General features: G+C 32.2%; 2 protein-coding genes and 1 pseudogene across 6 annotated transcripts; 2 read left to right on the top strand and 1 right to left on the bottom strand.

Annotated features, from left to right (window-relative positions):
• Positions 1-2,117: 2,117 nt before the first annotated feature.
• LOC100803396 (grpE protein homolog 2, mitochondrial) lies at positions 2,118-7,018 on the bottom strand. Of its 4 annotated transcripts, XM_014770649.2 has the most exons (7): positions 6,773-7,018; positions 5,574-5,603; positions 4,906-5,131; positions 4,634-4,827; positions 4,392-4,559; positions 3,220-3,348; positions 2,118-2,383 (listed from the first exon to the last, which is right to left on the bottom strand). In XM_014770649.2, exons 1-7 carry the CDS (start codon positions 6,911-6,913, stop codon positions 2,312-2,314), a joined length of 960 nt encoding a protein of 319 aa, XP_014626135.1. In that variant the 5' UTR covers positions 6,914-7,018; the 3' UTR covers positions 2,118-2,311. The 4 variants fall into 4 exon arrangements, with proteins under 4 accessions (XP_014626135.1, XP_014626134.1, XP_040865543.1 ...); XM_014770648.2 differs by having other exon boundaries at positions 4,634-5,131; XM_041009609.1 differs by lacking the exon at positions 5,574-5,603.
• A 3,087-nt stretch (positions 7,019-10,105) lies between these two features.
• LOC100805001 (pyruvate dehydrogenase E1 component subunit beta, mitochondrial-like) lies at positions 10,106-15,019 on the top strand. 2 transcript variants are annotated; one of them, XM_026124269.2, is made up of 14 exons: positions 10,106-10,413; positions 10,493-10,591; positions 10,654-10,707; positions 10,788-10,895; positions 10,976-11,038; positions 11,312-11,398; positions 12,909-13,034; positions 13,148-13,281; positions 13,421-13,493; positions 13,612-13,677; positions 13,971-14,009; positions 14,102-14,226; positions 14,316-14,430; positions 14,677-15,007. In XM_026124269.2, the coding sequence occupies exons 2-14, from the start codon at positions 10,568-10,570 to the stop codon at positions 14,743-14,745; spliced, it is 1,083 nt and encodes a 360-aa protein (XP_025980054.1). In that variant the 5' UTR covers positions 10,106-10,413; positions 10,493-10,567; the 3' UTR covers positions 14,746-15,007.
• A 3,395-nt stretch (positions 15,020-18,414) lies between these two features.
• Positions 18,415-20,363, top strand: LOC102668128 (uncharacterized protein At2g33490-like; annotated as a pseudogene).
• The last annotated feature ends 3,829 nt before the right edge of the window (positions 20,364-24,192 follow it).

Below are 24,192 nucleotides of genomic sequence, written 5' to 3'. Positions count from 1 at the left end.
TTCTCTATAATGAAACTCTTTATTTTTTTAAATTGTTTTTAACTAATGTGCATAATACATTTGGTTCACATATGCCTTTATTTATTATTACATGAAAGTTGATATTCAAGTTTAGGTATAATATTTTATAGATTTTGTTTAAAAAAATGTTTCTCTCATTTCAAAATAATTAAGGTTTTTTCAAAGACAAAACAAAAACAATGAATTTATTTAACTAGCCTGTCCAAGAAGACCGAAATTTATAGAAATATTTCAAGGTATCATTAGGTTCTAATTATAATAGTTAAAAAACCGAAAATAATTTAACTAGTATAACATCTTTATAAATTTATCTTTTGTATTTATTCTTTATTTTAAGGTTGATTAGATCATACTATTAACGTACGGTTATTTATTATGAAATAGAATTTATAAAAAACATTAATTGAGAAATTAATAAATGAACATTTTAATTTATAATCATAATAAATGTAGTTTTTTAAAGGCTTATAATAAATATACATTAATACTGACATTAATTATTTTAAAAATTTATAAAAAAAATTCATTAACGTAAGTCAACTTTTAATTAAAAGAAACTACATTAACTAAGGAGTAATTGACTTTTCTTGTAAAAAAAATTGACTTTGATGAGAAAGGGAAGGGATGGCTTTCAATTGAGATTGTTTCTTGAGATTGATGCAACGATAAATGAGATCCAAAATAAAGTTTAAGAAAAATATTTTATTTTAAATGTGATAATGATATAATAGGTCTTTTTTGTCAACATATAAAATCTTTATGTTTTATAAAAATTAATAGTAAATAATATTTATTGATTTGGACGATTTTTCTTACATTTATTCAATCACAACGTATCATATTTAATAAGTTTGTTATCTTTTAAAATAATTATTTTAAATAATCGTGATGTATGATTGAATGATAATATAAAATTATTTTATAATATCATAGACATTAAACTCTACATATACTAATTATTAAGAGAATAACGTGTTTAAAAAGGATGTTCTTTTATAATAAAGTACATAGATTATTAATTTTTTACTAAAAAAAATATGATGAATTCTTTTAAATTTAAGCCTGTATACAAGACTTTCACCTGAAAATTGTGATTTTACTATTCATTTACACTGATCGGTTAGATGACAAAAATGTGAATTGGAATAGCAGTCATACACTAAAGTCTAAACATTTTAATTAGGGCCAGATAAAATTTTGTGGTCGTGAGTCACATAATTTGTATGGTTGTTGTTGGTTGTTATGCTTGTAAAATAATCAACGTTCATTTTTTACCTCAGTAAACATATTTTTCTCATAAAATTATAATATTATTTTGTTAATCCAGAGTTAGGTTTGATTATGTTCAAATGTATGTGTCTAATAATTGTGCTTATTAAGTTAAAATCAGACATTGACCCATGTTAAAATCCTAACCGTATCTCAATTCATGATTCAACCCCAAATCTCCCTCCCCTCCCTTTCTTCTACAAGATAGAGGGATGTAAAGAATATATATATATATATATATAGTCCTCTCTCCAGAAAACACCAATCAAAGCTTCGTCAAGGCCACTTCACACTCCAAGCAACCTTCACTGAAAAATTAACCAACACTGAAATTTCAAGTTTTTTAGAGTCGCTCACTTATGTTCTCACTCATGACTCTCTATCTCTTCAAAGACACTCTACTCTCTCTTGCACGCAGGGTGGTGCAGTTCTTTCTCACAATAGTTTTTAGCATCTCTCATCTCTACAATTCAATTTTCAGATTTGGGAGTTCGGGATTTGGAGGTGGTGGTTGTAAAATTGTATTCTTGCTTTTTTATTTTTTATGTAATTTGTGATGATTTTTAGCACTCTAAAATTGTATTTTATAATTTAAATTAAAAAATATCACTCAAGTTTGAATTCATTCAAATCTAATTTTATGTCAAAAAAAGTCATATATTTTAATTTTGTAAGAAAAAACAAAAAAAAAACAAACTTTGGAATAAAAAATATATTTTAGCCTATTCTAAAATAATAGGCTCACGGGGCAAAATTTCATGCTAATCTCACCAAATAACATTTTTTTATCAGTATAAAATTCAAACAAATAATGAAAAGTTGAAAAATCTCAGATAATATATTGTACCATTTATATTCTCATGCCCCCTTTGACGACAAATATTTGGTAAGTAATAATTTACTTTCAAAATTCCATTTCTCACATTTTGAAAGTCCCCCCATCCCACTCAATAGAAGCCACTCAGGAATTACTTTATCCTATGAGCCCTTATCAGCTACGCTATCTTTTCCATTATTCTATTCATCCTCGATTGGCGTGGGTTACACCAACTTCCGCTGGCCGAATAACACGATCATAAAGCATATATCCTGCCTGCAAACACAACCATAAGACAGCTTTTCATTCATGGTTTCAATCTTCTAAATAACCTGCCCAACGAAACTAAGAATAAGACCACATTCTTTCATGAAAAGAATCAGATGATTGGGTTTAAAAAACAAAAAAAAAAGTTGTCATAAACACTAACAAAGATCAACTAGAACTTGACGAACTGCAAATATAAAGAGTTAACCAAACTGTGTGTTGCATGTCCAACACGATTCAATATAATATGCAAGAGAAATGTTTGCAAACCACCTTTTATTATTAGGTGTGTTGCACTTGGGTCCCACTAAATAAAGTAGGGACCAGAGTTATTTTAATGGCACCAACATGAAACATATCCAATAATAGAAAACATGTTTAAAAAGTGTTACTAGCTCCTCCAAAAAGCAAATAGGATTATTTTTTTAAAAAGAAAATTAGCATACTAAATTAAATTCATTCAGTTGTTAACACTGCAACTAGAGTTCCAAATGTTTTAACTCATTTGAAAAGGATGAAAGTATGTTATTCTTTGTGATGATTCTGAGGATGGTAAGATTGCAAGAGTGAGAAGTGCTTTGCTGGAAGGTGAGAAGTTGAGAGCATGACTTGGATTTGTATCTCAGTAGAAAAGATATAGAAACAATAAAAATACGAATGCAGTATTATCATAAAAGTAACAGTATTGAATATGAATATGATGCACATATGCCACCAATTTTTAAGTAACCATGCATCATAGACCAAAAATAACACATCAAGAGTTTTGAATGTCAAAATAAATTTTAAAATTGGAAAAAGTGAATCACAGTTCTTCCACTAAAAAATAAAATTATGTATATTACCTTCAGAACAGCTGCAACAGTTCCTGGAGGCTTAGAACCATCGGGGATTTGGAAGATGGCATTATGCCTGTGTGGATCAAAGGGCTCGTTGGTAGGATCAAATTTTTCTACACCAAACTTTTTAAGTACCTGTAAGCTGAAGTAATTAGTTTTACAATAGGCTGAAGCCCGAAGCACTTTACTGTCCAAGGAAGCATATTATTTCAAGCACACAATAATGTATAGTATTGTAAAATGAGGAGTGGCACACTCTCTAACACACACTCTTATTGATTAAAATTTATTGAAAACTACAAAATCATGAATGAGATTCATTACATATTTTTATGATTTCCAAAAAATTTAAACCAACAGGACAGTGTGTGTTAAAAAGAGTGTACTGCTAGCATTTCTCATAGTAAAATATATTTTTTCTTTTTTTTACCCCATTGCCCAGAGGCTCTTCGCTATGCGAAGGTATGGGGGAGGGATGTTGTACGCAGCCTTACCCTTGCATATGCAAAGAGGCTGTTTCCGGATTCGAACCCATGACCAACAAGTCACCAAGGCACAACTTTACCGTTACACCAGGGCTCGCCCTCTCATAGTAAAATATAACTGGCAAAAACTTTTGTAATATGATTATAAGTTGAGTTTGAAACATGAAGGAACTAAAGTCCATCCCCAAATTCCCCAGTTCCCAGCACACCCATCAACTCATCAAAATTCAACAGGTATACTAAATATTCAATTTACAATCAAACCACTGTAAATCAAGTGCTTTCAGTACAAAATAACTATTCTTCTTTTTAAATAACAATTCAGAAATTAGTTATGAAAAATTGGAATAAGAAAATAATTTCCAACACGTTCATGGTTTAAAAAGAAGGTCATTTAAAAATGAAAACAAGCCCCCCAAAATCTCACAGCACCTGAACAACCATGTCCTCAAACTTGAGCTTAAAGCCTCTACTCCTAGTCCCTCCAAATCACTTTTACGGTACCCTCACACTCACTCAATTAACCATCATTCCACTATCATTACTAAACAAAACTATATAAATGAGGAACTTAGATAGATGAAAAGAAATGGGGAATAAAACTTAAAATAATAAAAACGAAGAAAATATTGATAATAGATTAGCTATGACTTTTGAAATTAAACAGATACAACATAAAGTATAACATTCTACCTCTACTAATTGTTTCTCTGTCATTTCAACACCTTGCAGAAGTGTTTTCAGGAGTTTTACCACTTCAGCAGAGTCACTAGACGTATCAATTTTTGAAAAATTTTCCGTTGCAACCGAGGAAGCTCTTCCCAAATTGTCCGCAACATCTAGTAAACTCTTTGCAAAATTCTACAGCATACTTAAAGCACTCAGAGCAAAGTTGAAGAGGAAATTATTTGGGACAAAAGGGATCAAATTTAGACCTGTAAAGCAAATTTTTTTGAATTATCTGCTTCACGTCTAGTCCTTTCCATGACATTCTCCATCTCTGCATAAGTACGCAGAACTTTATCCTGCATTTTTTCAATCTCCTTGTGCTTTAACATCACAAGTTCTTCCTTTTCAGCCACAAGTTTAATTAAATCATCCCTGGATAGGTCACATTCACTTTCTGAATCTGAATCAGAAAATGCAGTTCGTTTAAAACCTCTCCTCCTTCTTTTGACAGTTTGAGATTGAGAATCTGAAATAGAACCTGATTCCTCTGTTTTATCTGCAGGTTTGTCTTGCCTAGCCTGATCATTATTTTTTGCCTCTTCATTTGCTTTTGCAGGGTCAGCATTTGTAGAATCTCCATTATGCACATTATTTCTGTTTTTCTTGTCATTATTTTCAGTTGAAGCTGATGAAGAAAACCCAAATCTTGGAGCTGATAATGAATTTATTGGTGGCAGCAACAAATTGAGTTGAACAGGAATCACCTGGAACATTAGAAAGCATATTGCAACCTTAAAGAGAATTTTAAAATGCATCACTAAAATTCACTCGATAAAAATAATTGAGTCCTAGAGAATAGGCTAATGATAGAAACCAATCACCATATAATCAATTTTCAAAGTATCATATACTACATCAGAAGTAGGCATGGCAATGGGGCAAGACGGGGGCAGGTTTCGTCTCCCCAACTCCCCAAGTTTTCCCCGCCCCCGCACCCTATCCCCGTCAGGGTCCAAAAATTAGACCCATCCCCGCCCCGCCCCCAATCCTATCTTGTTTTTTTAATTCATAAAAAAAGGAGAAAACAACACATTTTTTTTTGTAATTGGACTGAATCTATTACAGCATGCTAAATGGAAATTTCAAGTAAAAATTGCTTGATCTTATTTATTTTTTAACAGCTTAAAGAAATAGTAATCATGATACCTTGTTTACCAAGATTGAAATTCCAAGTACCTAGCAACAGATTAAGTAAAAATTACACACAATTATAAGGAAAACAATAATTTCATGTATAAAACAAGCATTAATTCATTAAAATTGTAAAGTTATAATAGTAATTTAAAATATTTATTATATCAGAGTGGGGCAGGGGCGGGGACCAGCATACCTGACCCCATCCCCAAACCTGACTTTCTCAATCAGGAAAACCCCGAATCCAACCCAGTCAACTCAATTTTTTCCAGTCAAAGTCAGGGCGAGTCCGGGTCGGTCCCCACTGGGACAGGTACACTTGCCATGCCTAATCAGAAGAACAAAAATTTTGAGAGAACTATTGTAAGATAAAAGGAATTTAAAACACCGCTAATCCTTAGGAAAAATATTTTAAAAAATTGACAGTGATCAACAATGAGAGGGGGATTAGAATTTAGAAGACAGGACATAACATAGTAAGATAAAAGCTCAGGTACAATGTTCTTTATCAAGAAATAAAAAAGTTATACTCATTTCATCGATCACTTTTTCTTTTGAAATTGACTCAAGAATGACTTCTTAAAATTTGTCAACCATTAAATACTTATTTCCAGAAAAGAGAAAACACTTTTTATAACCTTTTTTCTCTCTTAAAAAAAGCACTAGGTAACATTAATCTTCATTAATTAATGTATTAAAACACAACACACCTTATAAAACCCTGGCTAGAATGGACAATCAAAGTGAACAGCAGCAAAATGACAGAAGACTTTTCATCCTGATTTTTTTTTCTAAACCCTAAAATGACATTGATAAAATTTCTGAACATTTGAATTCAAAACCAATTGCTAAAACAGATAAATTAGCTTCAAAAGAAGTGCAAAAGCAACAACTAGGTGCTACACTCTAATGCAACCTATTCCAAACTGCATAAAATACGAATTTCTGAAACACAAGCTGTCATAACCCCTAATTATTAAAAAAATCATCACTGAAAATTTTAGGCAACTTAGCTCAAACGTTAACATATTATTCAAAAAGAAAGCCAAGTAGGATATATCTCAACACAAGGAACCGAATTCAAAAATCAATGAACAGGATCCAATCGAATGAAATAGCGAAACGGCTAAAACAGTAAAATTATAAGCAAGCTCCTAAAACCCTGGCAAAACCCTAAAACCAAATTATTTTGGGAAAGTGTGGAAGAGTACCTTGTTGGGTGAATGGGGAAGAAGGGAATGTAAGTTGATATTTGCGAAGGAGGACAAGTGTTGGGGTGTTTGCGAAGCAGAGAGGAGCGAAGTTCGGCAAATGTTGGTGGAGACACGGGACAAAACCCTATGAAAGAACATCGCTGAGCCTCGGGACGATGAAGAAGAAGAAGAGTTTACGAAAAATAGAACAGAACTGAGGAATCAATTAGAGGAGATAGGTAGGGCCTGGGCTTCCTCATTTGGGACTTCTTATTAGGTATACATATATATATATATTTTTAATTTAATTAGTGGAAAATTAGGTGTATATTCTTATTGTTATTATTATAATGTTGGTTGAAGTTAGCTAATGTAAAATTAATTGTCGTTATTATTGTAAGTATGCAATAGTGAAAGTTATATCTAATGCAAATTTGAGTACTAGTTGTGTGTTTTTTTAGTACGCTAAGGCTATTATCAATTTAAAATAAAAATTAGTTTTAATTTTGTGTAAAAATAATAAATATTTTTAAAAATTATCATTTATTAGGAGGTGGACAATTATATAACTACAAAATTATCCCTTAGATAGATTTATTCTAATTACTATTATTAGTATTGTCGGTATCATTATTATGATCAATCAGTGTTATTATAGTTAACCATTATTGTCACCCATGTTATCATTATAATTGTTGTGTTACCATTATACAAAAATATCTTTAAATTATCATAGAAAACTTTTAAAATAAACATATTTTGAAACTAAATAAGTGTATTGAATTATAATTTTAAAAGATAATTTTGATATAAAAAATTATGTGGATTTTAAAAGATTTTGTAGGAATATAATGATTTTTAAAAATTTTATAAAATAATTTTATGAATAAAATTTTATAATTCGTGAGTTTATACCATGAATTCGTAAGATTTTAAAGGATTTTATAGATTTGTAAGATTTTAAAAGACTTTATAAATTTTTTGAAAACATTCAAAATTATAAAAAGTCGATAAAAAATATAAAGAAAAGTAAAATTAATAAAATAAATATCAATCTTTTAATAGCTAATTGAGTATAACTTCATGTCTTCTTATATAACATTTGTTTATAGGCAAAATATTTTATTAATGCAAAAACTCAAACACAAGAAGTGCAAGAGTGAGATTTACAAATTTCGTCCAAAAAGCAACTAATAAACTTATTTCAAGCCGAGTCATTGTCTGTCTTGTTCAATATTCGTATCAGATTCATAAACAACACTTGTAAACTCAAAATCACTTTCAACAACAACGTCCTTATGATTGATCTCAATAATATACATGTATGTGATTCAACTTTTATTACTTATCATTCAAAAACATCTCAAGGTTGTTCAGGGGTTTAGATTCTTTCATGTTACACCAATTGATTTCAATAAGTGGTTAGTTAACCAGTGATGGGAGAAACAAAAACTTGGAAGAAAGGAAAACTTGGCAATTGGGAAAAAAGAAAAAGAAAAAAAAGAAAGTCTTGAAAATTGCTATAGTGTTTGGGTGGAATTGTTTGATGAGTATGATATTTATATTTTTTACTAAAAAAATCTAATAAAAGTTATTAAAATCTATCATAAAAGATAATTCATTAAAATTTGTATATTTTAAATATCACAATATTTTTTGAGTTCTAAAAACTCTTAATTGAATATCAATGAATTTTATTGGACTCCTTAAAAAATTATAATTATCTTGATTGAATAACAAAAGACTTATTTTTATTATTTAAAATTTTTAATTAAATATCACAAGATTTTTCATTAAAAAAATATTTTAAAATTATAATTGAATATATTCCTAAAAATTGAAAGGAAAAACTAAAACTACTTATTTTAATAATTTATTCTTTAAAAATATACTAAGTATAGTTTTAAAAAAAATATATAAAAAGTATGACGACCTCTCATTCTAAAAAAAGAAAAACAAAGAATAAATCAGATCAACGGTGACAATAAAAAAATTCTCAATCATGATCCTTATGGAGCAGATCATCCATATAATATATAAAAATAAACTCCAAATATTTGATGTCTTTCCCTTTGAATGAAATCTCAATTCCCATTCAATTTTAAATTAGAGACGTTAAATTGAAATAAAAATGATGAATTAACATGGACTATAACTACTAGCCTTCCAAGCTAACAATGCTCGGAAGTCAGTTTCCTGTCATCTTAGTGGGATTAGTCTAATAAACTTTGACTTTAACTACCTTACTCTAACAAGTAAGCAAGTCAACTACCAAGACTTGGGTTTTTTTTTGTTGTGGTAACCCCCTTCTAAAATTATGTTTAGCATCCCTTCCTTTATGATTGTGACTTTCCCGATCAATGTCTCGGAAAGACGAAACACACTTGGAATAAATATATAATATACAATACCAAGGGAAGGCGCGAGACTAGTGCAAAAGGAGAAGTTAGGGCGCGTTTATGTTTTCAAGAATTAAGACGGTTATTTTATAAAACTCATTGTAAATTTAATTATAAATAACATTCTAAGGTGATTTTTATTAACCGTTTTAGAATGTGTATCCTAAGATGTTATTATCCTTATCATAATTACAAAAATGTCATCACACCACTTTTTAAGTCGGTTCTCTAAACAACCGTCGTAAAAAAGGTGTCGTAAAATACTAGTTTTGTAGTAGTGTTGGTTTCGGACCACCACTGGTCTTACCGGTGGGTCTCAATAGTAGTATCTTACCAAAATCAAAACCAAAATACTTTTGCAATTGATAAATCTCACTTAATCACCTATTACTATTGACTTGGGGTTGTACTCATATTTTTGTCGCTTTGAGAAATTTTAATTTGAAGATTATATGTTCCTGTTTGATAATCCGAACCCACTGTGAAAATAGAATTTGAATTGATTTTTAAATCAAAGTTTATGTTTGAAGCACTTAAAAGGATAAAACTATATTAATTTCATAATTTATCAGTAACAATAACAGAACTCAAAGTAAAAATAAGAGAACAACAGTAGGAACTGCAAGTAAATGGATAAGGAATGACCAGCTTTTACTATAATGGAGAACACTTATAGTATATCAATGGAGAAGATGATGGATCTTTACTTCTCGGAAAATGTTAAGAAAGTTTGTGTATATTTTTTTAATTTATGTTTTTATTATTGTCAAAACTACACGTTGTTTGGCCAATTAAAGTGGAAGTTGCATCCTGTTTTATTTCATTTCATCAACTTGTAAATGTAAAACAAATCTCAACCGTTAAAAACTCTTAAACCACGTGTCAATGAAAGATTACAGGGGACTAGAAGGAAATGCAGAGGAGCCGAACGCGTACAAGAGTAGGCTCTTCTTCCCCCCTAGGCAACTCACCAACCACACTCCACATACTAAGACTTATAATTAAAAGAAAATTATTATTAATAAATTACTGTATTTTATAAGTGTCAATTATTATTTAATAAAATTTGTAAAATACTATATTGAAGGTATTTTTTTTACCGTTGTAGGATATTGTCAACAATTTCTGTCTTTAGATATAAATAATAAAAAGAGAAAAAGAATAAATAAAAGTGGAGGAGGAGGGTGTAGGTTTGGTTGATTTGATTGTTGTGCATCCATCGTTAAGCTAGTGGCGATCGGATCCAGCTACAGCATAGAGGTGCGGATTCTTGTTTTTGTTGGAGATCTTTCTTTCTTTGATTCCACCAGCCTCATTGTCTTAGGGTTTTTGTTTCGAGCATAGATGTTGTTGTCGATGATTACTTACTAGTTTTGGTTTGCTTGATTGAAGATCAAGGAAGGAAGGAAGGAAGATGTTGGGTGTTATAAGGCACAAGGTACTGTCTCAAGTCTCTAGTCTGATTCCTATTCCATATGATTTATTTTATTTTATTTGCAGAGTATTCGCCCTGCCTTCTCCGCAATCAGACACTTGTCTTCTGCAGCTAAAGAGGTATGTATTATTGTTCTCATCTCTAATCTCTTCATCTCTTACTATCAAATATCAAACTGGCCATTGTTGTTTCGATGCAGATTACTGTCAGGGAGGCTCTGAACTCCGCACTCGATGAGGAAATGTCAGCTGATCCTAAAGTGTTCTTGATGGGTGAAGAGGTTGGGGAATATCAGGGTGCATACAAGGTTGGTTGCTTCCTTAGTTGCTTTACTTGTCTTGCCACCCTCTCCTCTTAAGAACTTCATTAACTTAACTTTCATTTTAGATATCCAAGGGGCTGCTCGACAAGTATGGCCCCGAGAGGGTTCTCGATACTCCAATCACTGAGGTCTTTTTTCTTACTTGATACTTTTTTTGCATTCTCCTTTTCACTCACTGGATTTACTAACGCTGATGCCTTTCGGATGCATTCCTTCCAACTGTGTTCTTCTTCATGCATAGCAGCTGCTTCTAACTTTTCATAATGGATTGCTTATTGAACATCCAAATTTACCTTTTTCAGCTTCTCACTTTAAAATTCATAGGAAAATAACATGATTTTTTTTTTATAGTTGGTTGCAGCTGTTGGATTGACATAATTTTTTTGTGAAATATAATACAGGCTGGGTTTACTGGGATTGGAGTTGGCGCTGCTTACTATGGTCTAAGGCCTGTTGTGGAGTTCATGACTTTTAACTTCTCCATGCAGGTTGGAGTTTATCTTGATTGCATCCTTTCTTTCTTAAATTGAGTGTCAAGTTAAGTGATATGTCTTTTACTGCTGCGCCACTTAACTTATGTATATGTACAATGTTATGTAAAGCTATTAGATGGCATTGTGTGAGTTATGTCTTCTGTGTGATAAGAATACCTGGGTTACGAGGTTTCAACACATGATGATTCATTTCACTAGGAAAAATGTTGACTTCCATGTGAGGCTGTGTTGATAATCATAGTTATCAATCAAGGATAGAGATGTGCATGGCCAACCCCAAAAATGCTTTAGCGCAAAAGCAACTATTCTGAAGATTATGTATACAAGATAAGTGAGATAATTAATTTACAGTTGATACATAAATGCTCAAAAATAAAAATTATTCAGTGAAAAACATTTCATCATTGCTAATCAAAAGTCATAATGATATAGTCTAGAGATACAATCATCACAAATTACAAATCTTGGGCATAATTAACAAGTTAATAACAACAAAGGATCATAAGGATATAAAAAGTAAAGTGCCAAACCTTAATAAGTTTGAGCCTCTAAGGTGTTGGAGGGATAATGCCATGTGGACTATGAAGTGCAAACTACACAACGCAATAGGACAAAAAGTAGAAAACTACTAAACAAAACACAGGGGGTCTCCAAGGACTCACTGAGGTGACAGGATGGGAGTTGCTACGTAGAACACCAGTGGGTTGCTGGAAAACGACAACAAACTTTCGAAAATGGTGAACCTCAAACTAGAGAGTGGAGGGAGCGTGATGGAAAACAATGCATGGCAGTAAATGGCATGCAGCTGGGTCCTTTGGCCAGAAAAAAAATGATGAAGCTCAAGCTAGAGGGAGAGGGCATGGTGGATATGACAACATAAATCAGCAGGGCACATGACGAAATCCCCAATAGTGGTCATGGTTTGACATGTTTAGGGCTTGTGATTTCTGTTCTATCAAAATCCAAAGTGATGCTTTGTGCATTGTGGGGACAACAAACAAAATGCTGTGAAATTCTGTGATTGACTACCCTGTTATTAAAGATATAAAACTAAGGATTTGTGGTTGGGATTCAGTTTATTGTTAACAGAGACAACCATTCTTGGCTTAAAAAATCAAGCAATTTTGTGGTGTTGAACTAATAGTTTGAACATCACATCGATGCCATACAAATCAATCTAGTTTGTTAGATGCCAGGCAGGCCTTTTTGCTGGAATTTTGTTACTTGTCAACTCTTATTGCTTCTATGTTCAAGTATTATTCTTAGGTATGAATTATGTTGGAAGATGAAATGTCTTTCCTCTGCATGAAGTAAGCCTTTATGTTTACAATCTTAATATTGAGCTTTGGTAGCTTGAATGTTGAAATACTAATAAACTGTGAAGAATATTGGGTCAACGTGTGTAATGGTGTTTAGTTTTGGGCTTCATTTTATTGATATACCACTGCATCATCTTGATTTATTAGCTAGCAGATTAATTATTCAGTTTTAACCTTTGTTGCAGGCAATAGATCATATTATTAACTCTGCCGCAAAATCAAACTACATGTCTGCTGGGCAAATATCTGTGCCTATTGTCTTTAGAGGACCCAATGGTGCCGCTGCTGGAGTTGGTGCTCAGCATTCTCAAGTATGGTTCTCCTAGCTGCTTTCTTTTAAAGACAAACTTTATTTAACTATTTGAGAACTGATAAATAATTCAGGTTTCGTCTTTGTATGCCCAACAACTTTGCCTTTATGCAGTGTTATGCATCTTGGTATGGTTCATGCCCTGGGTTGAAAGTCTTGTCACCATATTCATCTGAAGATGCTCGTGGTTTGCTTAAAGCTGCTATAAGGGACCCTGATCCTGTTGTTTTCCTTGAAAATGAATTGTTGTAAGTTGTGCTGCTTGATTCTCCCGCCCCAAAAAAGACTCTTTTGCTGCTTGATTTGTACATGAAAATGAGTAGTCATAGATTTTGGCATCAGTTCTTGTTTCAAAAAATATTTAATTTGATGAATTATGTCCTCTAGATATGGTGAGTCATTCCCTGTTTCGGCCGAAGTTCTTGATTCCAGTTTTTGCCTTCCCATAGGAAAAGCAAAGGTAGTCAATTATCTGTAGTATATTAAATACCCCTTATGATTTTTGGAGCCATATTTACTACACAATAATACATTCTTATTGACTTCTTGTTTGCTTCATGCATTTTACGACTAAACAGATTGAGAGGGAAGGAAAAGATGTGACTATTACAGCCTATTCGAAAATGGTTGGCTTTGCTCTCAAGGTTTGTTTACCGTGAGATCCTTTTGTATTATAAACATGTAATATGTATTATGTATTGTTCACTTGTCTTGTTTGTTCAATTTGCTGCGAAGTATGTGAAAGATATAGGTTTGTCTTGCATTTAGTTATTAGATAATAAGATAAGACAAGAATCGATTATAACTTTTTTTCTGGATGGGTTGGCGTGTTATGTGGCGTTTTATATTTTTTTTTAAAAAAAATTGAAATCTCTGACCCCTTTCTGTACTACCAAAGTAGAGAACATTCTTAAATATCTCTTCTCTTGATGTTTAGGCTGCTGAGACACTGGCAAAGGAAGGAATCAGTGCTGAGGTAAAACATTAGTTTATAATGAACTTCCCCCCTTTTTTGCAGAAACTTCATTTGGGTTATGATAGTGGTGAGTGATGTTCTTGTCCACACAGGTCATTAATTTGCGTTCAATCCGGCCACTTGATCGATCCACAATCAATACTTCTGTCAGGAAAACCAACAGGCTGGTGACAGTTGAAGAAGGGTTTCCTCAGCATGGCGTTGGCGCTGAAATCTGGTTTATCTCTTTACATTGATTTGTTTTTGTATGAATGTATCTTACTGGTTAACTCTTGGCAATCATGAGTGTGTACTTCTCTTGCACAGCACATCTGTCATTGAGGAGAGTTTTGGTTATCTTGATGCACCGGTTGAGAGAATTGCCGGGGCTGATGTTCCCATGCCATATGCAGCAAATCTGGAAAGAATGGCTGTCCCACAGGTAATGATTCTTAAATATTAATTGTTTTCTGTGACTTTGTCAGCATGATTTGGAAGATATTTTTTCATTATTTTGATCCAGAAATGTATTTCTATTTTGAATGGGTGAAATGCCCTGACATGATGGTTTTGTAAGAGATGAGTTTTGTATCTTGATAAAGAGCTAGATGCTAATTTGTTCAAGGTTTTGGTACATGTCTATCCTTCATTTAAATCTGATTGCTTCCTGGTAAATGCGGATGTACAGGTTGAAGATATTGTTCGTGCTGCAAAGAGAGCATGCTACAGATCTGTGCCTTTGGCCGCATCTGCTTGAATGCTCTGGAAATTTTTCTTGTCCTGGTTAGTTCTTTGCAGAAACAAATTTTCCCTAATTTCCGCCATAAAACAGCAGGAAGAAATTGCAACCAAAGAATGTTGATTTTAACTCATTTGTTATGTTAGGCTTTGGTTTAAAAGATTCTGTTGTATGCATAATACTGTCCTAATTTTCAGGACTCAGATGCTATACATTTTTTCCCCTTCTCAGCATATCTGGGAGGAAGTTAATGTTTAATAATAAATAAATTGCACAACAATGACACAAAGCAGTAGGAAGGTTTCTGTGTTTCTGGAGTCAACTTTTTGAATACATTATTTCCAACGGACCACTTTACTGAAAGATCTAACTTGCTGTTAGTTCATCTTCGATTTGATGTGAGGTCCATATTCTTGAGGAGAACTAGGTTGTGGGTACTTGGTTTTGTGTCCTCGACTCCTTGGTCAATAAGAGACTGGAACCTTACATTTTGGACTATGTTAAAAGATTCTGAATCCATTGCCAAAGTTTGAGTCTAATTTTGATCCTTGTTGGAAGTTTTTTTCACCGTGAATCATGTGTTGAGAGTGCTTTTAAAATACTAATTTTATAGTCTCATAGACAACTTCATTTAATAATTTGTCGGTGTATTATCAGAGGAATATAATATAGCAAAATTTAAATTGAAAGCCTATTTTTGATATTCCGAAGCAAAATATATGCTGCTTACATTGGCAATTCCAATTTGTTTACAATAGTATATTCGAGTGGTAGGGTTTTGGAGGACAAAGATAGTGGGAATTTTTTCATTTCTACTTAATGTTATATGGTTTACTAAATATTTAAGATAAAAGAAGGATATGATAGATGAGTATAATTTTAGTGCTTTAATTTTTTTGTTTATTCTTTTAACATTGTATTAATTTCTGAACTTTAAAACAAAACAAAAATATTTTCTTTTTTTTTCTCCACCCATAACTTTTCAATTATCTTTTTGTTTGATGTTTTAGAAAAAAAAATCTATTATCTTTTTTTTTTTTTTTGGTCAGCAAAAGTAGTTATATATAAATAGAAGTACCAGAGGTACTAAAGGTATAGTATAGTTCTAGATATACTACTGGATTCAGTGATCAGGTTATCTACAAGCTGATAGGATCCAGAGTAATTAACAGTACATACATGTACATAACCCTCAGCTGGATTGCCATCCTAATTACAGAAACCATCTATTAGGTTGCTAGACCACTGGTTAAAGTGTATAGAAAAATCTTTCTCCCTAGCTCTAAGCCATGTCCAAAGCAGAAACACTGCATCCTCCAGCAGCTTAGCTCCATTGAATGGTTCATTTTGGAAGATGACCTTATTCCTTTACTGCCAAATCGACCAAGTCAGGGCTATCCACCAGCTCTTCCATCCATTGTACCTCTTTGTTCCAGGCCTCCCATTGACATGCTGCATAAAGTGTTGTCTTGGAATTATAGGGTGCACCCCCAAGGTTCGAACCCATGATTGGGATTCCCACCATAAAGGTTGTGTTGTGCTGCAGTCAAAATTAATGAAGCATTAAGTATTTTTCAGTGTTATATACTTGACATTTTTAATTTTAAAACGGCTTATTTTATTAAAAAAAATAGCTAAAATTGTGAAATCTCAACTGTCCCAAGCATGCTCTTAAGTTTTGTTTTGAAAAAATAGTTAAAAGCTTAAAAACTAATTGGTAGATGAAAGTTTATATTCAAAAGTTATTAAGTTAGTTTATTAAATTATAAATATTTAATGTAATTGATGTCAAAATCTAGTTCACATGCCTTTAAGAACCTTCATAATTTTAATAAAAAATGGTATCTATGTAACTACAATTGTTTTGGAAAATGTCTTATTAATTATGTTTTTAAAAATCTACTAAATCAAAATGGATTATCACTCACTATATTATCTTTTATAATAGTAATAACTAATAACCATTGTAGAAGAATTTATTTTCAAATTGTTGGCAAGTGAAATAACGTGTTGTGGTAATACTCGTTTCCCTAAAAACAAATTTTGGCAAAGTTTTGGTACAATCCAATTGTAATTTTCCTTGGCTTGATCGTAAATTTAATCACTCAAGTTTTTTATTTTTGCATATTTTATCATTACATTGAAAATAAAATGACATCATTTGTTTTCTTAAAAACAAAATTTTATTGGCCGTCAATAATGGTAAAATATACAAAAATTGAAAATTTTGATGATAAAATTCATAAGAAAAAACTATGGTAAAATTAGCAAATAGTGAAAATTGAGTGATCAAATTTATAAATAAGTAATTTTATTTTCCAAAGTTTACACATTGGTGTGTTTAGATCCATGCACTTAAAGTCGGAAGCATATTGAAGTTTCACGATACTTATAAGAATAAAGACAAGAAGATAAAACAAAAAAAATATACATTATATTATGATAGAAATAAAGAATATTTTTTTGTGCTTCAAAACTTAAACTAACAATTCATTATATAATGTTCATAATAGTTTTTAACTTTCAAATCAATCAAAATCAAATTATTGTAAATAAAGAGTAACAACTCATTTGATTATAAATACAATCATTTAGTCTTTAAAAATGAATAAACCTCTATTTTTGTCTTTGAATTTGTGAGACTTTGTCATAATAATTTATTTTTTTTGCTAATTATTAAATAAATCCCTCCATTTAAATTTCATTAAACAAATTAGTCTATGTCGTTAAAGTCTCACTAATCCTATCAAATAAATTATAATGAGACATTAAATAGGTAGTCACATGACATAACATGCCACTTATATTGCAAGTCATGCACATATTGACAATGACCAAATTGACACTTTCAAGGACATTTTTTTACATCAATTTCATAAATGCTTGAGTCATGCATGCATAAACAAAGAAAATTGACACTTTGGTGGAATTTTTTACTGTGATTTCAGACATGCTCCTCTCTCTCACTTTCTTTTTCTCGTTCTCTTTCTCTCCCATGTAATCTCACTCATCCATCCTTTCTCACCACCCTTTTCTCTCTTCCATGTCCTTCTCCCCTCATTCTCTTTACCTTTTTCTCTCACCCTATCTTCTCTCTGTCATCTCCTCTTCTTTTTCCAACCTTTTCCCTCACTCTTTTAGAAAATTTTCTTAAGCTCTTATTTTTTTCTTCAACATATCATTTCTGACTTTTTCTAAATTTAATTTCAACCTTTTTAAAAAAAATTATTAATAGTTTAAAATAATGTTATATCACAACATCAATTATTTTTAAAGATCTAAAATATAATTTATACGTATATATCTGATCAAAAGCTCAAAAGTATTTTTTTATTATAAATTTTAATTATATGAAACAATCATTTACCATATGCATTGTAGATGCTAAAATACTAGTATTTTTAAGAAAATTGATATCCTCTAAGCATTTTTTTTAACTCTGACTCTTATGCCTCTCTCCATTGTTAATCAAATATATTTTACTATAATCTATAAAAGGTATTATTATGACTTTTGACCAAGCAATGGAAGTATTTAGGGTAACTAGTTTTTATAATATAATATAATTTAATCATAAAAATATAAGGGTGGAGTAATGTATCATAGAAAGAAGAAGGTTAGGGATAATTTATTTCTAGAATAATAGTAATAGTGATAGTTAAATAATAATAACTTTAGGTTGTGTTGAGTTGTTGGCGAAAGCAGAGGAAGCGGTTGAAGAAAGAAATGGTCTGATTGAGAAGGATGGGGATGGAGATTTGATCTTCTCCTTCTCGTTGTTCACTCTAATGAATTGAATTGAATTTACAAAGAAAGAATTGCAATTTGACAAGGATGAAGAGCTCTCTGAAAAAATTGCGAGGTTTGGCACTTCAATCACAAACATGCTTCCTCCAAGTCAATCATTCAGCCTCTGGCCTAGCTTGACGAGCGAGCTCGGGCTACCCAGCCATTTATTTCTTGAAAATGATATCATACCTTACCGTACAAGTTATTTTGCAGTCTTATGCACAGAAACTTTGAATCCTTGTTTGTTTAAATGTGACTAACTGCTCTATGCACATGAGTAAATAGTTTAATTAAAATGTTACTAGATGGATGGATTGAGCAAGAACCTCTTCAAGAAGACTTGGTTTTAACTACTCTAGCCAATGCATAAAAATGCTATGGAAGTTTTCAATAATGAACTTTAGATTATGAAGATTTTGGATCAAAAACTAAATATATACTTTTAATTTTCAAGTTTATAATTAGCTTATATTACTCATCTTGATGACTTGCTGCTTAACCACGTTTGTTTCTTTTACAGTTGGATTAGGTGGAACTTACACTATCTAGAGGTTCTATAGCTGAAGCTATTAAGGTAAAAAAATAGATCTATTATCTTCAATTTCCTTTTGCCTATAAAATTTAAAGTATGCAGGAGCATGGATGGTGAATATCTTTTGCTCTATTTGCAGGAAAACTTAATGCAAGTGAAAAACTAAGACAGATGCGCCCATCTTTATCACGGAAGTTCAGCTCATATGTGCTAGCCACACCAGTTGATGCTAAGAGTTCAACCTCTTCAGGGTCAAATAATCCAAAGCCTTCCAATATGCAGGCAAATTTAAGAGAACCTACAAAGAATTTGTGGCATTCATCCCCATTGGAACAAAAGAAACATGACAAAGATATGGGAGATGAGTTTTCTGGTTCAATTATCAGAAGTGCACAATCATTACTCAAGGAAAGTAACTGCCTCCTTCAGTAGATAGTCTTTTATCCTCAAATCGTGATTACATTTCTGCTTACTCTAAAAAGATTAAAAGACATGCCTTTTCTGGCCCATTGACAAGTAATCTTGGGCCTACCAACCCAGTCAACTGTTCTCTGTCGTCATCTCCAAAAGTATCTCCTAGTGCTTCTCTTACTCTTATGACTTCACCTCAAATAAGTGAGCTTCATGAACTTCCTAGGCCTCCAACCAGTTTCCCCTCCAATTCAAGGCTTTTAGGTTTGGTGGGTCATTCTGGTCCATTGGTGTCTAGAGTGGCAGCATTACATGTGCCAAGAACACTAGAATTCTCTCATAGATCATCTATATTTGAGAATATTGCTTCTCCTCCTAGGATGCCAATAGAATTATCTAGTATCATCAGATGGCTGGGGCTGTTTTCTTGGATGTTTAGACCAAAGGTAATTTTTAAACCAGGACTATTTTGTTTACTTTTTTCTTATTTTCTATTATTTTGTTTTCCTGGATTTATTTGATCTATTTATTTTTTTAATTGTGAAATTTAGACAATGTAGAAAGTGTTGAAATTGCATATTTAAATGGAAAAATCTTCTTCCCAATTTGCCTGGTTTGGAATGGGATAAAATGGAGATGAGGGTTAGGACCTAATTCTATGGTATCAAGAACCAGAACTGCCATTGGTATAGGACACCTATCATTGAGGAAGTTCTATCTTCAAAGTTGTTAGAATATATGAAAGATATCATATCCAATCCCCACTTAGTGGAATAAAGCTGTAAAATGAAAAATATCCAATATTATATTAATTATATCTTTAGAGTAATTTAGAGAATCTTAGTTTATCTCTTGAGACTTTGTAAAATTAGAATTATGATAGAATATTAGAATAAATAAGGGCTAGTGCTTATGTTTTGCAACATGACATTTCACATCATATCAAGTCAATACTAATTTTATAGTATTCCGTTTTTATTCTCTCATTTTCCTCTCGCTATACCTAAATTTCTATAATTTCAACATGGTATTATTCTATTGGATCCTCATTGACCAAGTGATCTAGAATTCCCTTTTATAGCCACCCCATTCTTCTAATGAAGTGTTGAATAATCACGTGACTTGTAGGCCTATGTATTATCCATGCTTTAAGCCCAAAGGACACTTGTGTGAGGGGATGCATTAGAGTTATAATATAAAATTATGTCTTTACAACTATTTAAACTTTTGGAATAGTTGGGTTTATTAGAAAATAAAACTGTGGCCTTTATACAAACATTTATATTGACATTGAGTAGCATCATGTTGTGATAGGAACCTGAAAAAATAAATACAAACCACCACTACACCTTAGATGGAGCATGCAACTATGCCTTAATTAATAAGTCTATCTGTGGCTAGGAATGCAATATAGCTAAGCAAAATTGTTTGGTTGTTAAGAGCAGAAATTATAAGGTTGACAGTATGTTCAGCACTCAAGTCTGCCTACATCTCAAAGGTCCAACACCAGCCATTTTGGCCAAAGGGTTAGCAATTGTCTTTCACGTTGGTCAAAGAATTCCTAAACTCAGAGTAAACCGCAGTCCTCTCATAGTAATATGCACATCTATCAATGACTGGAACATATTTTAATCAATCAATGGATTAAATCATTTCATTTGGTTTAAATCATTAATATATCTATCGCTTTTTTTTTAGGGAAAAGTTAATTGGTAGCTTGACATAACTGAATTTATTCGGAAACATGGCTAAGTATTCTAATAAAAACAAATACTGACATCTAGCACACTCGTGCATGCATTTGCCAACGCACTTGATTCAGAGTTATATTCTGTTGACGGTTTACCACTATTTACAATTCAAAGGTTACCAACAGAAGTAGTTCAAATATATTTATGTGTGACAATGATTCAATGAAGAACATATTTCCAAAGATATTTCATTCCTTTTCTATTTTCAGTCAAAATGGAAATAGAAAACAGACAAACCAAATGCACCCTAAATTTTGGCAACAAAACAAAATCATAATGGCTGATGTCTGATAGCTATTAGCTACTCCATTTCCACGTGGATGAAAAAAAAAACTCATTAGCTTTCTTCTTCAAATTGAACATGTCTCCAAAATGAGAGATTCCACATCACATGCCTTTGAAAATTTGAAGGTGCTACAATCACCAACGGGAAAACTTTGGTCGCATCTATGTCCGGATCCTCTCTTATTAATGTAACCCGGATATTCAAATAAATAAAACGGCACCCTCTCAACCAATACCAACTTTGCCAGCTCCTCTGCCAACTTCACTACTTTCCAGTTATTAAAAGGGTGAGCATTCTTGTGTGTAACGTGAATTTCTCCATCTTGGCTTACCATCTGCCTTGCACTCTTCAAAAACCCCAACACCACGTGCTTGTGAAGCCTAAGTTAAATATAAATACATCAGAACGTGTATATATATAAACATTGTATGTTTTCCAAAAAATATTAATAAATTCTTCCTATACACATACTCAATCTGGCACGAATCATGTTCACGATAAACAAATCCAGCATGTGGAAAATTGAAGACAATGCGATCAAAATATTTCCTTTGGAGCAGCGGGTGTTTGTTCATGGTATGAACATCCACTTCATGCACAATGGTGCAACCAAGGTTCTCCAATTCGTTTAAGTTTGTTGAAGCCCTGGAATACTTCCCAATTACTGTCACTATTTAAAGATTCATCATTTCAACAGCAAAAAAGGGTTAGAATCATTGCACAAACACATAACAAATGCAGTGAGTTCTAAACGAATCATCAGTCAACTTAATTTACATATAAAGGGGTTTAATTTTCATCTACTAAAAGATTTTTACACGTTTAACCAATTAAAAATCATACTAAGATAGTTAAGGTAAAAATCATCAAACTTATCATATATCTTTGTAGTATCACATTATCTTTGTAGTACAAATTAACTTATCACATATGACACTAGGTGATTGGATTATATAGTGTATTTAAGTTAAATAGTTCTATATAAAATGCAAAAAACATCCATTTTGAGACATGGGTTAAGTTAACAATGACGTTGTTTGATGCTTAATATGTGTGTGTGTGTTTTTCAAATATACTTGTCGAGGAAAACCAAACCCATGCATGTTCATGTCCCCTGGGCACACCTTTGGAATCCAAGGAAGTTGCTACCATGTTTGAGGCAGAGCCAAATGCGTTCGCCAAAGAGAGTGAAAAAGAGAAATCCCCCTCTCCCACGAGCAATATCTTATGGTGGCTACTGTAGTGCTTTATCTTTTTCTCTTCCATTTGGTATCCAATTGAACTGCTGATCTTGCCAACTCAATAGTACTACCATACTAAGTGATTGCTAAAGGCATGTATATATATCTACTCAAGTTGTGATGTGGAAGACCAACAGTTTTCTTTTTGGGGAAGGGCGTTGGCTATTGAGGCCAATTATATGAGATGTATTTATCAGGTTAGTCATCCTTTTCTTGATAAATTCAATTAGTACGTAGATATAGATAGGAGTAAAATTAAGATTTGACTATGACCATGTATGAGGGGATATATCCCTGTATGAGAACTGAAGAGCCTCCAGTTTTTCTCCTAGTGCGCATAATGGCAATTGCTTAGTTTACTGAAAATTTTCAGTTGTAAAACGAGTTACTTATTTCTCAATATGCGCATGCACAACTTGGCTTTTTCAGTGTGAGTGATTACATCGAATTTTGATAACCAAACTAGAGTGTCATGCATTAATCCCCTTAAATTTAAGTTCCCTTTTTCTGCCGTTTTAATTCCATGCCCCCCCCCCCCCCCCCCCCCCCCCCCCCCAAAAAAAAAAAAAAAGTGTCATGCATAGTGGGTTTTGTATAATTTAATTTTAATCCAATTCATGCATTCGTAGACTTTAGCGGACATGAAGCGCTCGCTCGATCGGTTGTTTTGTAGCAGCACCTTCTATGGATCTATGTATATTATCACTTATTACTATTAGCTATAGGATATCAAGTGGAAACAAAGTAAAGCCAAGGTTTATGGGGCATAAAGCTAAAAGGATAAGTTAAAGGATCAAATTAGAAAAATATTGTGTTAACGTCATGACTTTAGAACATATGTATTTAGAGAAATATTAACAATAATACAACACTCTTTTATTATGGGTTGAAATTCATCAAATCTCATGAGATAATGTATGTCTCACCAACTATTCAATGACTCACCCATAATTTTAAGTTTTTTCCTATAAATTGAGTCAAATCTCATGAGATAATGTATAGTTTAAAGAATGTTCTAGAAATTATGTTACTAATTGCTTCCTTAAGACCTTCAGTTATGACAAAAAATTGCTTAGTAATAGACTTTCATCACCTATTTTAGTTGAAATTTATTACAATACACTAAGTTTTACTTCTTGTATATATAAGTTTCATGCAAACAAAGAATGTTTGCCAGCATTTTTGGAATAATGCTTATTAGTCGAAAAACACTCAGTAATACTTAGTGGTGGTTTAGATGAAATTGTTTGATCCGAACTCTCATCATTATGGGTTCACTCTATTCCTACATTATTCTTTCCGCAGGTCGTGTGATTTAAAAGGGAATACGAATGCATGAAAGTCGACAATACATCATCCATTGTTTTAACCAAACCCAAAAACTTTTGTTTATTTTAACCAAATTCAACTAGTAGGTAGTTGTGTCATTTGGCCACTCGGTACTGACATAAAAAG

The sequence above is a fragment of the Glycine max genome, chromosome 2 (genome assembly GCF_000004515.6).
Source record: "Glycine max cultivar Williams 82 chromosome 2, Glycine_max_v4.0, whole genome shotgun sequence".
In the NCBI taxonomy this organism is placed as follows: domain Eukaryota; kingdom Viridiplantae; phylum Streptophyta; class Magnoliopsida; order Fabales; family Fabaceae; genus Glycine; species Glycine max.
This window is presented reverse-complemented; position numbering and strand designations above follow the sequence as displayed.

What these genes read in the sequence shown, in the direction of transcription:
- LOC100805001 (XM_026124269.2), top strand. Translation starts at nt 10,568, where the DNA reads ATGTTGGGTGTTATAAGGCACAAG. An exon ending in TCGATACTCCAATCACTGAG is followed by an intron (nt 11,039 to 11,311) that starts GTCTTTTTTCTT and finishes AATATAATACAG; the next exon opens with GCTGGGTTTACTGGGATTGG. An exon ending in TGGTTGGCTTTGCTCTCAAG is followed by an intron (nt 13,678 to 13,970) that starts GTTTGTTTACCG and finishes CTTGATGTTTAG; the next exon opens with GCTGCTGAGACACTGGCAAA.
- LOC100803396 (XM_014770648.2), bottom strand. Translation starts at nt 6,913, where the DNA reads ATGTTCTTTCATAGGGTTTTGTCCCGTGTCTCCACCAACATTTGCCGA. An exon ending in CAAAAAAATTTGCTTTACAG is followed by an intron (nt 4,560 to 4,633) that starts GTCTAAATTTGA and finishes AGTATGCTGTAG; the next exon opens with AATTTTGCAAAGAGTTTACT. An exon ending in CAGAGAAACAATTAGTAGAG is followed by an intron (nt 3,349 to 4,391) that starts GTAGAATGTTAT and finishes TTCAGCTTACAG; the next exon opens with GTACTTAAAAAGTTTGGTGT.